Below are 16271 nucleotides of genomic sequence, written 5' to 3' on the forward strand. Positions count from 1 at the left end.
TAGAACAGATCCCACATAAACATGCAGATACAAAGGCTAGGTTCCAGTAGTCACCTATTGCCAGCCAAATCAAGATGCTACTGGGTGTTTTCTGTTCACAACCTTTCCCATTTATTGTCTTTCCTGCTTTTACAAAAAAATTCTTTTTTTTTCTGCAGGTAGTAATGATATTAATACATTCAAGATAGACAAGATACTTTATGGATAACAGCTTCTTTGTTAAATAGTACAAAGCGATGCTTTGGCAGATTCCTGTACTTGATTCCTGTGTGACAATGGACTATACCAAAACGTTGCATCATAACATAATAAAGAAGACGTATTCAAAAGTATCTCGCCTGTCTTGTACAAACTTCCAAAGTGCTAATCAAACAAATATATTCAGTTCAGTTTCCATGGAACTATTTATGATGAGCACAGAGGACCTCCAATGAAGGCCAAGAAGACAACACAAGACACAGATTTGTACACACATTTCATATTTTATTACTGACACATTTTGAAATATTTATACTGTAGCTCTCTTTTTTAAAAAGCAAACCATTCAACAAATGATATAAGACAGATACACATAGTGGGATGACTCAGGGCTAGTGCTAAAATTTCTATGTTCAAAACTTGGCTAACGTACAGACACATGCACACCAGAGATGCCAATGTTTTTATACACAGTGAGCTCTTCATCGAGACGTGACCCTTTTAAGTATATGATTTAAGGAACTGGGCTGCACCATGAAACAGGAGGAAATTAGGAGCAAAGCATGTATATTATTAATAATTACATCATTTTTACAAAATTTATTAATGAATAGGTTATCAAACTCAACATTGATTAGGCCACTTTCAACGTGGCTACACACACAGTTCATGGTTCTCAGTCCAGATCCATTAAATGCGATTCTTGACGACAATGTAAGGCACCATCGCACAAAATCTACAATCTTCAGAATTCCTCATGCTGTAGTGACATTTCCATGAAACAAATAAAGTCAGAATCACCACATAAAAAATATGCATAAACTTGGAAAAAAAAGAAGCAAAAATGACTGTACATACGAAGTAGTTTATGAATGCTTGTGCCTACAAGAAAGTATTGCTACAACAGCGCTATTCAGATATGACTCACAGCAGTCCTCAGGATATTACATGACGTATTTTGGTACAAACTTTTCCACAGCTCAAGAGAAATAAATTGAAACAGGAACCAGACAGATCCTCATTATCCAGGGTTGACTGTTCCTCTCAGTTTGACCCCCAGTATGTTGTGTATGGCTTGGTGCCCCCTTTAGCCTGGGATGTAGCTTGCTGCGCTCTGGCTGACCCACCAGTGGAGTCCTAGCGAGCAGACATAATGCCAGCATTAGTTACTCATGCACTAGGCTGTCAAAAGTCACAACAGAAAGCAGAAGTAAGTTTCATGAATAACTTGCTATACCTCCACCTGATGTGATTTGTTACAAACCTATAAATCATCAAGTCACTTACTATTACATTTTCAAGTCTGATTAGTGAATTAACATACAAAAACAATTAATCTGTACGTTCTTACATTTGTCCAAGGTGATTAGCTAAAAAGATCTGAATAACCGCTTCGATGGGAATGGGAATATATTTCAATGTATCCAATTCAATGTACATTACAAAGGCTGCCAATGTAAGAAAAGTTTTTTCTTTAGTAGTTTCACAAGTCAGAAGGTAGCCTGCTTACCTGCTGCAGAGGATGGTGCAGCATCTGAGAGTGCGGCTGATGCGGCATCATGGGGACAAATGGAGCCGCTCCATATGGCGTTGTTGGGGCACCCATGGCTCCAGCCTGGGTTGCCATTGGCAAGTTAAACGGTGGCGGAGTACCAGCATGGAACGCTTGCTTATCAAAACCCTAAAATAGATAAAACTGATTTAGGTTCTTGTGACTGACTGACTGACTGAGTTTAGTTTTACGCCGCTTTTAGCAATATTCCAGCAATATCACGGCGGGGGACACCAGAAATGAGCTTAACACATTGTGCCCATGTGGGGAATGGAACCCGGGCCTTCGGCGTGACGAGCCAACGCTTTAACCACTAGGCTACCCCACCGCCCCTAGGTTCTTGTGAAGGAAAAATTATGACAACACCACCAAACAAGTGTCTGCCACTGATATGGCAATGTCCCCCGCCGCTGAAGAATGGAATATCTATAATTACTACTTTTTATTTTTGGGTCACATACAAGATGCCTGAAATGACTGGTGTCTGCCTAATCACCCAATGTTGGCTGTCAACATAATTGAAAACATTGGGTGCAATGTTTTATGAGATATCACGTTTAAATAAGTTTGAAAAGCAAAACAAGGTCAAGGTCACCCAAATCGACTGGTGTCTGCGTACTCCCCCAATGCAGGCTGTCACCAAATTTGCAGACATTGAGTACAACAGTTCATAAGGAAATCTCGTTAACAAGAATCGGGATGCACGTAAGGACAGACGCCGCTGATTACATAGTCCCCCATTCCGCGTTGCGGCGGGGGACAACAAAGTCAATTTAACACGCTCCTTAATGAAACATGTTATTGTTCAATGATATAAACATTTCGAGGGGTACGGAGATGACAATATTTCCTCAAACTATGACCACTAAGGGGAGGTAACCTTTACTATTTTGTAGCACATCCAAATTCCACAAACTAACCTGTGTGTGAGTTTTGTTGTAGGCAGAAGAAGCAAGGTCTGCCCCTGTTGCTGACCCTGTAGAGATACAAAAATCAAAGTAAGTTATCTATCAGGAAAAGTGCAATAGTTTAAAAAACAACAACAGTTTTTGTAAGAAAAATACTGTTATAAACAAAAAAAAGTTGTATTCCATACATGCATAATACTATGTCCTCAGGATTTAACTTTGTACAAGGATCATGTGATTGCACAAGATTTCATTTCATTCAATTCTTTCATTCTTGCACAGCCTTAACTTCATCAACTTGATTTTAAACCTTGACCATGCATTGAATTTTTTTTTTATCCAAAGCAAAAGAAATGCCCACTTGTGCCTGCTGCTCCCTTTGCCTGCGTCTGTGTAGCTCCATAGCCTGTCTTTGTGAAGTCCTGTGCTTGAGTCAGATCATCATAACCTGAAAGTATTCAAACAAAGCTGTTATTCATCAATTACATTTGCTAGAATTCTACAAGCACAAGAATTCTGAATACTAACACGATGCCCTGATACACATGGCATGTCTGCACAGCTGCCATTACTTCCATGAAACTAAAATTTAGTAACAATTGTACAAATTTCCCTGAAATCAAATTGGTTTGCAAAACAGGTCGGATACTTAACCTACTCTCAAAATCGCAACAAATAAGACCAGCTATATTCCGAAGGGTTGGTATATTTTCCAAAACTGCCGAGTCAGTGCAGAAATGTAACTAACTTGCAGAAAACACTTTTGAACTCATGCAGAATTATGCATTTTTCAGCTGCAGAAATTCATATGGTGCAGGCAAGTTTAAACAGTTAAGAGTTGCACAGATTTTACTTTAACGGGCAATCGTCATTTGAATTGGGCATTATATTCATCAAATCATTCCAAATATATATCTGAGGTGTTTGTATTACGAGGAAAGGAATTAAAACAAATTGCTGACAATTTGTTTAACATTTTAATTTTTGAGAAATGCTAAATGAAATCAATATCCTGATATCATTTTGAAGTTGCCTTTTGTATTATTGCTTACTAATATCTCTATGATTACAGAAGTAATTGTCAGATTCACTTCATAAGCTATTCCAACTGTGGACAGTCAGAAAAAAGCCAGCCATAAGTTAAACTGACGCAAATTTAGGATATTCATGAATATTAAGCTTTAAAGTTTGCAGAACTCTGTGCAGAATTATCAAAACTTGGTAGAAGAAATTGCAAAAATTGCTTGCAGAATTCTCAACTCTTCACGAGAAGGGCCTTAGAAAAGGATCATAAAGGGGATTTGGATGTAATCTACCCTAACACAATTAACTGGACGGATTGAAGATACACTTAAGATCAGTGAAGTGAAGAGCCAAAAGCTGGTAACTGGACCCAACTAGTGCTAAAAACTGAAGTCTTTCCTAACCTTCTGACTGATTGTATGTGAGCACTAGATGATCTTACTTTTACTAAAGTACTGTCGGAAATAGAAAAAACCCTGTATTTTCTCATTTATCTCTACAATTTATGTAGTTGATATGTGCAAGTGTGAAATATCTGTTAAACTAAGTTCGGCCTAACTACAGTCTCATTGGTAGGGGCATAGGAAACGTAGAAAAAGGACTTTACTGAGGAGAGATTAGTGCAGAAATGAGCAATGCGTCTTTTTTCTAAGTCCAAAACGATTTATTTGGAACAGACCATGGCTTTATGCAAATTAGTGTGCGACGATATTGTATTACAAAGGACACTTTTTAAATGCCCAATTTGAAATTAGACGCAGCTTCATTATAAACGATAGCTGGCATAAAAAGTAATAACTTTCATGCTGAAACTATTAAGGATGAAGCTACCATGGAGTCTCACTGTCACCATAAAAAGAAACAGATAGGAGGGTTCGTCTCAAAAGCAAAACCTGGAGGGGTGCCGCAGACGATCGTTGGGGTCGGGCTGGGTGATAGAGATATCAGCGAAGATAAGATAATCCTTTAGGGCAATTATACTGGGAAGTACACGGCATGTCATAACAATTTACAAATAATATCCAGTCCTGTCGATCTTCGCGATTGGGTGGTCATGCCGCCTATATATTTTGAGACATGTAACACGATGCGTTTCTATGGTTATCAGGTATCATACTCTTTTACATATCTCAACATAAACTTTATGAAAGAAAGACACGTAAGATGTAAATCAGTAGATGAGATATAGTCAGCACACATGAAAAAGCACAAAATATCTTTGAGATGCCCCCTTGTACCTGTAGGCAGCACATGCATTTCATGCCAGGTGAGTCGTCGGTCCGTCGTCATACCTGGCTGAGCGACATAATTGCCATCTATAGTCTGATCTATTGTTTTCAGCAGCTATTCGTATTTTTTCTAAGTTTTGCCCGATTTTACGAGTAAACATGCTTTTCTGGATATCCTATTACGCATCCCACTGAATGCCAAGTTAGGCCAAAGTGGGTTATTTCGACATATGCAATTTGCAGTTGTGTAAATTTTAGGATACAGAGTAACAGCCTAAAAACAGTTTTTTTCTATTTCCGACAGTACTTTAAGTCTTTTAACTTGTAGCTAAAGTCACTGACTGTAAATTAAAACACTTACCTTTAGCTGTGTTATAACCAAACGACTTTTGGAATTGGTTGGTTGCCGTGGTTCCAGCATGAGCGGTGTTGGTCACAGGAGGCATCTGGAATACAACATTCATTTTGACAACATGAACATTTGCTACTCACTTATCTATATACTGATGTCAACAGACTAGAGCGTGCAAGTTAAAACATCAAGTCACACTTGCAATACTCTGACAGGAACAAATTATACAATTAACATCATTGTGAAGCATTATAATACCTAGTGGTGTACCTCACAGATGGCCATGAAAGTAGTTCAAATTAAAACATCTGCCCCAACATGGCTTACACTATACATCTAGCTTCTGCCCATTGTCAGAAACTTTACCCTAAGAGTAAGATATGCCATTAAAACCATAAAAACATTAAAAGCTATGTTGAATGGCATGATCTTATACTGTCATAGGGAATAGGTAAGAACAGAGCTTGACAAAATTTTGAGGATATGCAAAAAAATGTCCCACAGATTCAAGTGCTTGACATGTTAACATATGCATTCATGAAACAGTCTGCAATTGAGTATTGAAGAGCATGTAGGAATACATCACATAATAGACTAGAACAGAGCAAAGGGGAATAACTATGAAAACTTTGACCACTAATCAACCCAAGTCTAATCAAAGCTGAGAGTTGGTCAATCCCTAAAATCCAATTTCTATTTACTCTCAGTACCCACTGTGACCATCTCAAGCTATTATTTTTTTACAACAAGCATGGGATGCTCATGAAGTTTTCTGCCTTGAATTTACTCACTGGAAACACAGTAGGGTACTGGAATCCTGTTCCAGGGAGCATCGAAGGGTAGTAGTATCCGTACTGCAAGTTGATGAATGGATGGTGAGCAGACTGGGTGGATTGCTGCTGAGACGTGGGGTTTGGGGATTGAGCATCTACCCGGTTCAACTTGCTGCTGTCTGTTGTTCCTGCTACTTTCAAAATAAAAATAACAATTTATTAAATATCATTGTTGCTTACTAGTTGCATATATGCAAATTTATCCTCCAAAAGAAGATTTAAAGAGGAGAATATTAATTGGGTGAGACCAACTGATATGTCAAAGGATATACAACACAGAAATTGCCCACGCAATTGCAAAAAATGAAATAAAAATAATGGTGGGGAGGTAATGAGAAACAAGAAATTATTATTATGTGGCCTAACAAAGTGGAAGAATCATTTTATTTTGGACGATAAACAGAATCATACCATATCCTACTGTACCTGGTCATGCAAATGATTTCTGAAATCATTCTTTTTCCATTTATATTTCTTTGAACACCTTCCTTTTTAACAAGCAGACGACATTCAACCAATTAATATCAATTGTCTTCAGATCTTCACTAATACATTTGTTTGAATACTATAACTTTTTCAATGCATAAAATTTCTAAATTGCAACCTGACATGTAGCAAATCTTACTCTCGCAACTTTTGATAATCCAAACATATCCATACTTATCCATGACTTTCCCGAACTTTATTTGCTATTTTATCAAAAGACACAAAGGTGAGATTCTCTGAAGGTCAGAATGCTGGAAGTTGTATGCATCATAATGGTTTCATCTCCCTGGGTCTTGTGGTTTGAGAAGATTCTCAAACATATTTTGGACTGAATTCAATTACGTGGCCATCAATTAATATGTTCGATCATATTCTGTCATTTCCGGTAGGTAATTGGGTGTTAACACGAGACAAGAGACAATGCATCATGTCACAACCTCACATGGGCACTCTGATATGACCTTTCTGTATGACATCCACTGCTACTAACCTGAGTATGGTACACTCCCAAGTGTTGCACGTTCCTGTCCTCCTATTGTTGAAGGCACAGGGAACCCACTCATGTCATAGTAGCTGTTCGCAGCCTGAAAGATCATTAATAGCTGTTACTCACTGATATCGTGTGTGTGTGTGTGTGTGCGTGCATGCGTGTGTGTATTGATCAATTTGAAATAAAATCCGCGGAAAATTCCCAACTTTGCATATGCAACAGTAGGTCCTACGTTAGTCTGAAGATAACTTTTCACTTCTAAACCTTATTTCAACTCATTGACAAACATAAATGATGAGTGAATATCATATAATTATACGGCATCTTGATTTTATCATTTGAATACAGCAGTTTTTTCAAATTATTTTACATTTGAAGCTTTAATATGTTTCATAGGAGCAGCAAATGAAAAAAGCTCCCCTTTCATTTTTCCCAGTAGACAAATGCAAAATTACCAAAACAAGATATGATCTACTCTTTCATGTTTTGTATAATGTAAACTTTCTTCTCCTCAGTTCTTTTGAATATAGCTTAAAATAAATCATACAAATGAAATTAAATTTTTTTAAAAATGTGAAAATGTTAAGGTCCTATTGAAGGTTGTCATGTAAGACTGCTTGGTCATAACCTATGGTAAAAAAATAAACATCCCTTCAAAGACCATACGATCCATCTTAATTTCAAGCAATGGACATTTGTTAGGGATAATTAGTATGCATTGTGTGACTGTGACTGACCAGTGGAAGTCGCTGCTGCAGGAGCTGGACATCCTCGTACCCTGGGTACAGTGGCTGCTGCATACTCTGCTGTAAACACACATAAACAACCTTATCAAATACTTCTAATACTCCCTGGCTGTATATATATCAGAAACCTGGTGGCAAAAAGCTACCAGCAGAATATTACTATGGTTACAAGGAAAATTCTGAATATGTTGACAATTGTTCATGTTCACTTAACCACGTTACAGCTGTGTTGCCAACACCAGAAATGATCAAAATGGATTGATAGAAACTGAATTTCTACCTGAATCTCAACATGCTCAATCAAGCACTGCCATGAATGTGCACCACTCATTTTTAAGCTACCCATCCATTTCAATTCAGGAAAACAATTTACCAGTACTGGTACTAATACACAAAGTCAAAGATACTAACCATGTCAACAGAAAAAAACTCATCATCAAAGATGCTCATTCCCTATGCCATAATTACCAAAATATCATTTTCAAATATCTGAGTACCAAACTGATTACTGGCAAAAAGATGCAGTTTAAGGCTAGCATTATAGGTTACTCACACACAGTATAAACAAGATCAGGTTTTATACTTACACTTGGGTTGCTGACATAGAAGGGAGGAATAGCACTCTGTCCAACTATGTACTGATGACCTAGGAGTGGAACACCAGGTGGAAGATTGGGAGGGGCTTTCGCTGCAAGACAATGATAGCAGGTAAGGTAAGGTCTCGCTGTAGTTGATCAGGCAAGTTTGATACAGGAGGTTTTTCAATGATGAATGACTTCAGCATTACAATTGACTAATTTGACTGGCTATGTTTATCCTATCTTGGACTATCCAAACCCTCAATATGGTCATAACGAGTGAGTTTAGTTTCACGCCGCACTCAGCAATCTCCCAGCTATATGGCGGCGGTCTGTAAATAATCGAAACTGGACCAGACAATCCACTGATCAACTGCATGTGCATCGATCTGTGCAATTGGGAACCGATGACATGTGTCAACCAAGTCAGCGAGCCTGACCAGCCAATCCCGTTAGTCGCCTCTTACGACAAGCATGGGTTACTGAAGGTTCATTCTAACCCGGACATTCACGGGTATATGGTCACAATGTCGTTCCTTGATAATGAACACAAATCTAGCCGAAAGCATATTATGTTATTCTGAAATTGCTCTGTAATTCTACTGACACCATATATGGTATCATAAAATGTTTCAGCATTGTTTAAGGTATGTTGAAAATGAAAAAGTTAAAAACTTTGTCAAGCGAGCTAAAATGTCCAAAACAGTCACAGAAGTAATTGATAACTTGTTTGACAATTAAGGAAATACATATTGTTCATCAACAGCTCATTGACAAGAATTTGTTCCCAAATTCTGACTGAAGAGCAAAATTCATGGCAATACTGATACATGCACAAAATTTAGTAAAGATTTGATGACTTTGATATATGTTACAGAAGAAAATACTGCTCTTGTGTGACAAAACTCAAGCTTGGCTAAATTCTATTTATGGAGGATTTATAAGAAACGAATGAAACAAAGGTCACTATTAGGTCATATGTTAAATCAACATGGTGGCCGGTATCTCTTTTCAAACCCTCTTGGTTCAGCATTTAACTCGGAACCAAACATGTATTCACTACTTGGGTTTATCCAATTTTTTCCCCCTACATACAGACTGTTTACTAAAGAAAACTTACTACTTGACGGCAACGATGTGCGTGTTGAGCCTGACACAACTGAGGAGATAGTTGTTGCAGCTATCGTTGACGTAACGTTTGCAAGTGAGGTGGCGGAAGTCGTTGTCGGATGGCTGGCAGCAGTTGTTGATGTTGTTGTGTGATCAAACTGAAGGAGCAAATTTTTCGTCAAGTCACGTTTCAAGCATGTACCTACCTTTGGGTAGAAGACAAGGATAAATGCCACTCATGTCCCACTTTTCCAACAAACTGTTGCAAACTCACTTTCTGCAGTTTACACAAACATGACAACATACCCACTAACCGTGTAAATACCTGTTGGTCAAACTTCATAACCAAAGGAATGAAGAAAGCTGTGGTTCAAAAACAAGAGAGAAAAATTGGAAAAAGGCCACCATGTACTGTACATCATGGTGTGTCAGCTTCATGTCAGGGTGAAACCCACAAGGATGGGTATGGTGCTGACCAAGCAGGAAACACAGTCAGGACCAACAAGGATTTGTACCCATAATCTGTTGTTCTGTACTCCTAAGGGACTTGACTGCACAAAGTGAATTGCTGTGCCTTAGGCTACACATCCCTCTTCTAAAATACACTTAGAGAGATATCCTTCACATTAGACAAATCAAGGAAAGACATTTTCAGTGAAAGATCATAATGTCCCTTCCCCATGTCAGTATCAATCATGGTGCTAACTATCACATAGTATGCTCAAATTGGGCTCCATTATTTATAGAAATTAAAGCCAATGTCATAACCATAAAGCACTGATTCATTTCCTCCAGAAATGCATTACTCTCTGGGCACATAAAAAGCTGTAATGTCAAGTTTATGTTTTTGTCTGAAATAGTGTTTTCCAACCCACATGAAAGAACCATATGAATTATTGATTCTGGATCAGGCAAACCATTGGTTAAAAGCATATGCAAAAATACACACTGTTATGGTGTGATGACACTACTATCAGCCAGGTCAAATTCTAAAATCATCATTTGTTTCCCTTAACAATGGGATACTGGAGACCTATTCTGCCCAGAATACCTTCTGGTAAACTGAAAGGTAATTGTTATATAAACAGGCAAGATCTCTCTGTCAGCAGACTAGTGGGAATTCTTCTGAAGCAGCATTTCTTTAACAAGTTGTTTGACGTTTTATACATACACATGCATATCCAACTGGCTCACTTCAAATGACTGTGTAGACAGGTATCCAGAATGCAAGGTGAACTCCAGGAATTCCATTATCTTATGGGTACACATGTAACACCATTCACCATACGTGTCGCACATTGAATATATAGGGCACTGGGACACATGAATGATGCTCCTTTCTCACCAACACATTATGAGGGACACAATGACTCACAAGACATTCACCGAGCAGGTCACGCACAACACTGTTACATCCTTAAACTTACCTGGGCGCTCTGGTGAGTGTCAGCCATTGAGTCTTTAATTGACATATTAGACAGAGTGTCCCCAAGTTTGTTTGCAGTGAGCGGCGAGGTTTGCAGATTGGACTGGTGTCCAGATGAGGTGTAGGACTTTGAGTTGTAGCCAGACACTGATGCCGACTGAGTCTGTGAAGGAGGGGAAGATAGGCTTGAGGCCTGGTTCTGATACGCATTGGATGAGTTTGTGCTCGACTGCCGTGCAGAGGACGGTTGCGAGTCTCTCAACTGGTACGATGAACCAGTCTGCTGCCCTTGATATGAATTTGTTTGTGCTGACGAAGGATAAAGAGAGTTCTGGGTAGCTTGGCTTGACGAGTAGTTCGTTTGACTCTGGAATGATGCCGCACCCGCCTGGTAGCTTGGATACTGGTTTGACCCAGATTGGTACTGGTTGGATCCAGATGAATACTGGTTCTGTCCAGTCTGATACTGATTCTGACTAGGCTGGTACTGTGATGGAAAGGAGCTACCTTGTGTACTTGTCGTATATGCCTGTGTATTGGACAGTCCAGAAGACTTATGTCCCTGATAGCTTGACGACTGGTATGTTCCTGATGACTGCACAAAAGAACCCAAACTTGATGAATCCGATTTCACAGTGGAAAGTGAACCTAGAAAAAACAAAATAACCAGTTATCAGTGTATTTTTTGGCCATCAATGCAGTACTCAGACTGACATAGATAGTAAAATGAGCAGCATGATTTAAAGATAAAACTGTTTTTTAGATAAACTGTCTAACTGAAAGAAAGTCATAAATAAAGTTATCTAGAATACATCGACTAGTTATGCTGTCAGCATATTTTCAAATTTCAGTTAAAAGTCTGAGCTTAATTATAGAGAAATCGTAAATTGTAAATGTAAATTGTAATTACCCTGAGCCAGTGAAGCTGCTGTCTGCCCCTGTCTCTGTCCTCCCATCAAGGGACTGGATTTCATATCAGACTGGGAAGGAGGGAATGGTATAGGCTCTGGGGGCGTCATCTGACAAAAGATCATTTCAAAAAATTAGATAATAAGGCTAACACATGAACATACTGCTGTGTACACTGAATTATTTAATTAAATACATCTATATGACAATATTCTGATACCCTGCATTGGAGCCAACCTAGTAATATTGTATTTCACAGAGGCCCAGATAAGCTGCGTCTCCGGGTAAATTACGCATAGAAAATTTCCAATTCGCAGTAAGTGCATAGAAAATTTCCACCACGCATTGAAAAATATTTTTGAGTTTAGTTTTCGCCGCACTCAGCCATATTCAAGCTATATGGCGGTCTGTAAAATTTAAAATCCAGTTAGATCAATCGCAGTGGGAAAAACATTTAAAACAAATAAGCCTCTTCACGCGCACAGTAAGCCTTTTGTGGCAATATGGGTTTATAAAATCTACCCCGGCTTCACGGGTCGCGTAATGAAAAAGACATCGATTGCTATCAAGTTGTACTGTTAGTATAGGACTAGTGTTGTACTGTCAGTATAGGATGAGGGATTTTTTATGAAATCATTTCCATTATATTTAAGTTGGTTTTGATTAGGTATGACATAAGGCAGAACATACCTGCTGAGTAAAATGACTGAAATACGCACATATTTGAAAGCTTTGGGTAACGGGAAATGAAATACCCACTCGACATTCATAATACCCACTCCAAAAAAATACAGTGGGTACAGTACCAACATGAGCTAAATCTTATCTGGAGCTCTGTTTCATAAGTTTCAGAAATGTCTCACTCTTGAGATTATTTTCCAATCATGATAGATCGCCATACCTTTGTAGGCTGACTGAGTGGTGAAGGAGCATCTTTCTTTGGTGGTGTTGTATTGTAAGCTGTGTTTTGGAACACACTCGTTCTGGGCGAGGAGTGATCAAGACCACTCATTGCAGGTGGCTGTTTGCCAGGGGACGACATCATTGTCGCAGACATCACAGATTCAGAGGATTTGCTCGATTGAGATAAATGGTTATTCATCGAAACAGCACTGGAATATAAACAAGGAATTTTTGTTTGAACCATAAACATGATAAAGACATATGGGTATAACAAAATATAAAGAAGACAACAATTTTCATAAGACAATTGTGACTTGTATTGTTGATAGGTTATTTTCAAATATGAAGATATGTGATATTTATATTTACACATAGCAGATGGTGTTCTGTTGAGGGTATAAACCAACCTTTTTGGACATTGAATTTTGGACTTGATTAGCACCCGTGAAGCACAAATGACCCATGAGTCTTTAAAGGTGACTTAAATATCAGCTCTCTAGCTTAATAAGGTTACATGAAACAGAAACTCAAGTAGTCAAATGCAGGTTTCACCTATTCTGGGTAGTTGTTGTGTAACTGCTTGCAGTAACAGCAGAGTCTGAGGACCCAAAACTGAATGGAGATGAGGAATCAGCTCCAAAGTCTACTCCAAACTGAACATCCAGTTGTGGCATCACATGGCCTGGCATTTCTACTGCTGATGCTGGAATCTGAAACAAATCAAGCTCCAAATTTTAACGCTCTAACCTTTTGTCTCAGAGTGGTAGAGTAGGGTGTCATTTCTTAAAATTGAGGGTTGTAATATTTTTTAAACTTACAATATCATCTTATACATAGTGATCAATTCTATCCCCCAATATATATATATAAGCATGATAACACAGCCTAAGTTTCGATTCCTTTTATCAGCGCAAGCACATTATCATGAATGTAAATCCAGAAATTGCATGTCAAAGAATCTATACTGATTATATATCAATTTGTGCCATTGGCCATGGCAGAGACATTGCACCAATATGGTGTTCTGGATATTGTTTAAAAGGTGTTTACATATGAAAAATACATGGTTGTGCAATTGTAGTATGGAAAAAAACAAATTGAAAACAAACTAAAACATGTTCTCTCTCTTGCCTGTTTTGTAACATACTCCTGGCTGGTTGTGCAAGGACATGGGGAGTACCAAAAGAATTCCTTTGAACTTGTTACAGTAACATCTTGTAAGTAGAGATATGTTAATGTATGTGCTGTGTCACACTGACCATTGCTATTTTGTTTATTATGCTATGATGCTTTGAGGGTCTTGCATATGGTACAGTGAGTACTCATTGGACTTGTAAATATCTGTCCATAACATCTCCCGTACGTACTCCAGTAGAGCATTTTCTTGCAGGCCATAATCATTCCTCAGTTACGACTATTGTAATTAAACTAAGAACTTCTGAGAATACCTGAGTATACCTCATTGCTATTGCTAGCTTACTTTATGGAAATTGCTGCCATTGGTTATTTGGTACTCAAGACGGTGTGTATTAAAGCAGCGTTTAAAATTCCCGTCTGCCTGACAGTCCGGAACGGTCTTTTTCATCTCGGACGGTCAAATTTCAAAAGTAGCCAGTCCGGTGGTCTGGTAGATATTTTTACCCCTAAGAGTAAATATTTCATAATATCAGACAAGTTCTCTTGTCGTCAGTTTGAGGTGTTTAAGGTATTATGATAATTATGTTAAACTACTTACGATTGGGCAGTTCATGTTACGATAACTAATCCCAATCATGTACTTTCAGTTTACCTAAACTCGGTGCATTGCCTGTTAGTGCTATGTAGTTCATTACGATGCCTACAAACAGTGAATGGAGCTTGCACGAGTTGGAAATGACAGTGTTTTAATTGTTGAAAACCGGACAGGCAAGTTTGTATCCGAACTGGTAATTTTTTATAGTTTTATAGCCGCTAAAAAATGGAATATATCTATATTTACTACTTTTTATTTTGGGGTCACATACAAGATGCCTGAAATGACTGGTGTCTGCATAATCACCCAATGTAGGCTGTCAAAATACTTGAAAACATTGGGTGCAATGTTTTATGAGATATCGCCTATAAAAAAGCGGTCAAGGTCACCCAAATAAACTGGTGTCTGTGTAATACTCTTGCGTTAACACGATATCTCATGGACTGTTGTACCCAATGTCTTCAAATTTGGTGACAGTTTACATTGGGTACAACAGTCCATGAGATCTTGCGTCAAAGGTCACATGCAAAGTTGTGTTTTACGTTGCATGTGACCTTTTACGCAACGTAAAACACAGCTTTGCAGATTCTGATACCTTTCGGTATGGACTTACCAAAACAAATCATCAAAAATGCAAATACAACCTATTCAAGTTCAAACGATTCACTAATTTTCCCCCAGCGCTTGGGGGAAAAGTGATTTCAACAGCTGGGCTGCGCTGCGCTGGGCTGCGCTCATAGCACATGCGCAGTGAAATTGGTTCGCTCAGCTTGAAAGCGGGTTGTCCGGTGAATACTCGGTGAAGGCTTTGGTGTGAGCTATTTTTCTAATGTTTTGTTGATATTTGACAGGCGCGAGCTTTTTATATGTTATGACAGTAGATTACCGATTTAACTGTTTATATAATTTCATTTGTCTATTTCACCACACGTTCTTATCGAGTCACTTCTCAGTTCGATACTTAAAAGCAATGTCATTATTTAGCGTTGACAGAATTTCTAACTATGATAGAGATATGTCGTTGTCACAGACAAAACTCAATGTCTGTTTTATTGACACCCATGTGTCTGCCTGCCTGTCTACTAATGACAATATTCAATACACAACTTCGATCACTGACCACATGCAATTTGAACTTAACACCAATCAGGCTATACACCATAAACAAAACGCATTGATTTATGGCCCGAGTTCGGTCTCTGTCACATTATGTAATTACACAGACAGGCAGGTGTGATACTTGTACACGACATGTTATGATGTCTGTTGATTGCAAATTGTAAACCAAAAGTCACTGTGTTCTTTATCTGATTGGTTGAAAAACGTGATCAATTGGTATTCGATTCTCGGAAATTTGCTGCGTATTAATACATACAAACATCGCTCACACCATTGTATTGTTACGTCGTCAGTTGTGATGACGTCATTAAAATCATATTGTGACGTAAAGTCTGAATGACGTCACAAATGAGCAGTTCCAAATGCCACCATGGAAGACAGACGAAACGGCTGGCTGATGACATTTCACTGCTGTACCAGTACTCGATGTCAATGAGTGCAGACAGAAAAACGTGTGTGGTCTTTTTGGTTTACTTTTGTGTTTACAATGTCGATAAACATCATGTGTTGGCCAATATCCGGGTGTTATTGAGTATTTGAAGCACAGGAATATTCCATTTGAAACCTCCGGCTGACGCCGTCGGTTCCAAATGAATTCCCGTGCTTCAAATACTCAATAACACCCGGAAATTGGCCAACACATGATGTTTATCTCCTAAATGTTATACACAAAAATG

The 16271-nt window shown here is 38.4% G+C and overlaps 1 protein-coding gene across 4 annotated transcripts in view; it reads right to left on the reverse strand.

The window, feature by feature from the left end:
- Nucleotides 1-462: 462 nt before the first annotated feature.
- The window catches only part of LOC124255769 (protein lingerer-like), a 47086-nt gene continuing 31277 nt past the window's right edge, over nt 463-16271 (reverse strand). Inside the window, exons 12-25 of one of the 4 annotated variants that reach the window (XM_046689679.1) lie at nt 13296-13453; nt 12742-12952; nt 11842-11950; nt 10933-11579; nt 9516-9663; nt 8405-8505; nt 7809-7877; nt 7072-7165; nt 6054-6229; nt 5272-5356; nt 3020-3106; nt 2671-2726; nt 1709-1879; nt 463-1335 (exon numbers count right to left, since the gene is read on the reverse strand). In XM_046689679.1, the coding sequence (XP_046545635.1) occupies nt 1243-1335; nt 1709-1879; nt 2671-2726; nt 3020-3106; nt 5272-5356; nt 6054-6229; nt 7072-7165; nt 7809-7877; nt 8405-8505; nt 9516-9663; nt 10933-11579; nt 11842-11950; nt 12742-12952; nt 13296-13453 (2205 nt within the window). In that variant the 3' untranslated portion in view covers nt 463-1242. The remainder of the gene's footprint in view (nt 1336-1708; nt 1880-2670; nt 2727-3019; nt 3107-5271; nt 5357-6053; nt 6230-7071; nt 7166-7808; nt 7878-8404; nt 8506-9515; nt 9664-10932; nt 11580-11841; nt 11951-12741; nt 12953-13295; nt 13454-16271) is intronic. The other 3 variants (XM_046689682.1, XM_046689681.1, XM_046689680.1) reach the window with 3 other exon arrangements.

Source organism: Haliotis rubra, unplaced genomic scaffold (assembly GCF_003918875.1).
Source record: "Haliotis rubra isolate DU_JTF1 unplaced genomic scaffold, ASM391887v1 Scf61, whole genome shotgun sequence".
Taxonomy (NCBI): domain Eukaryota; kingdom Metazoa; phylum Mollusca; class Gastropoda; order Lepetellida; family Haliotidae; genus Haliotis; species Haliotis rubra.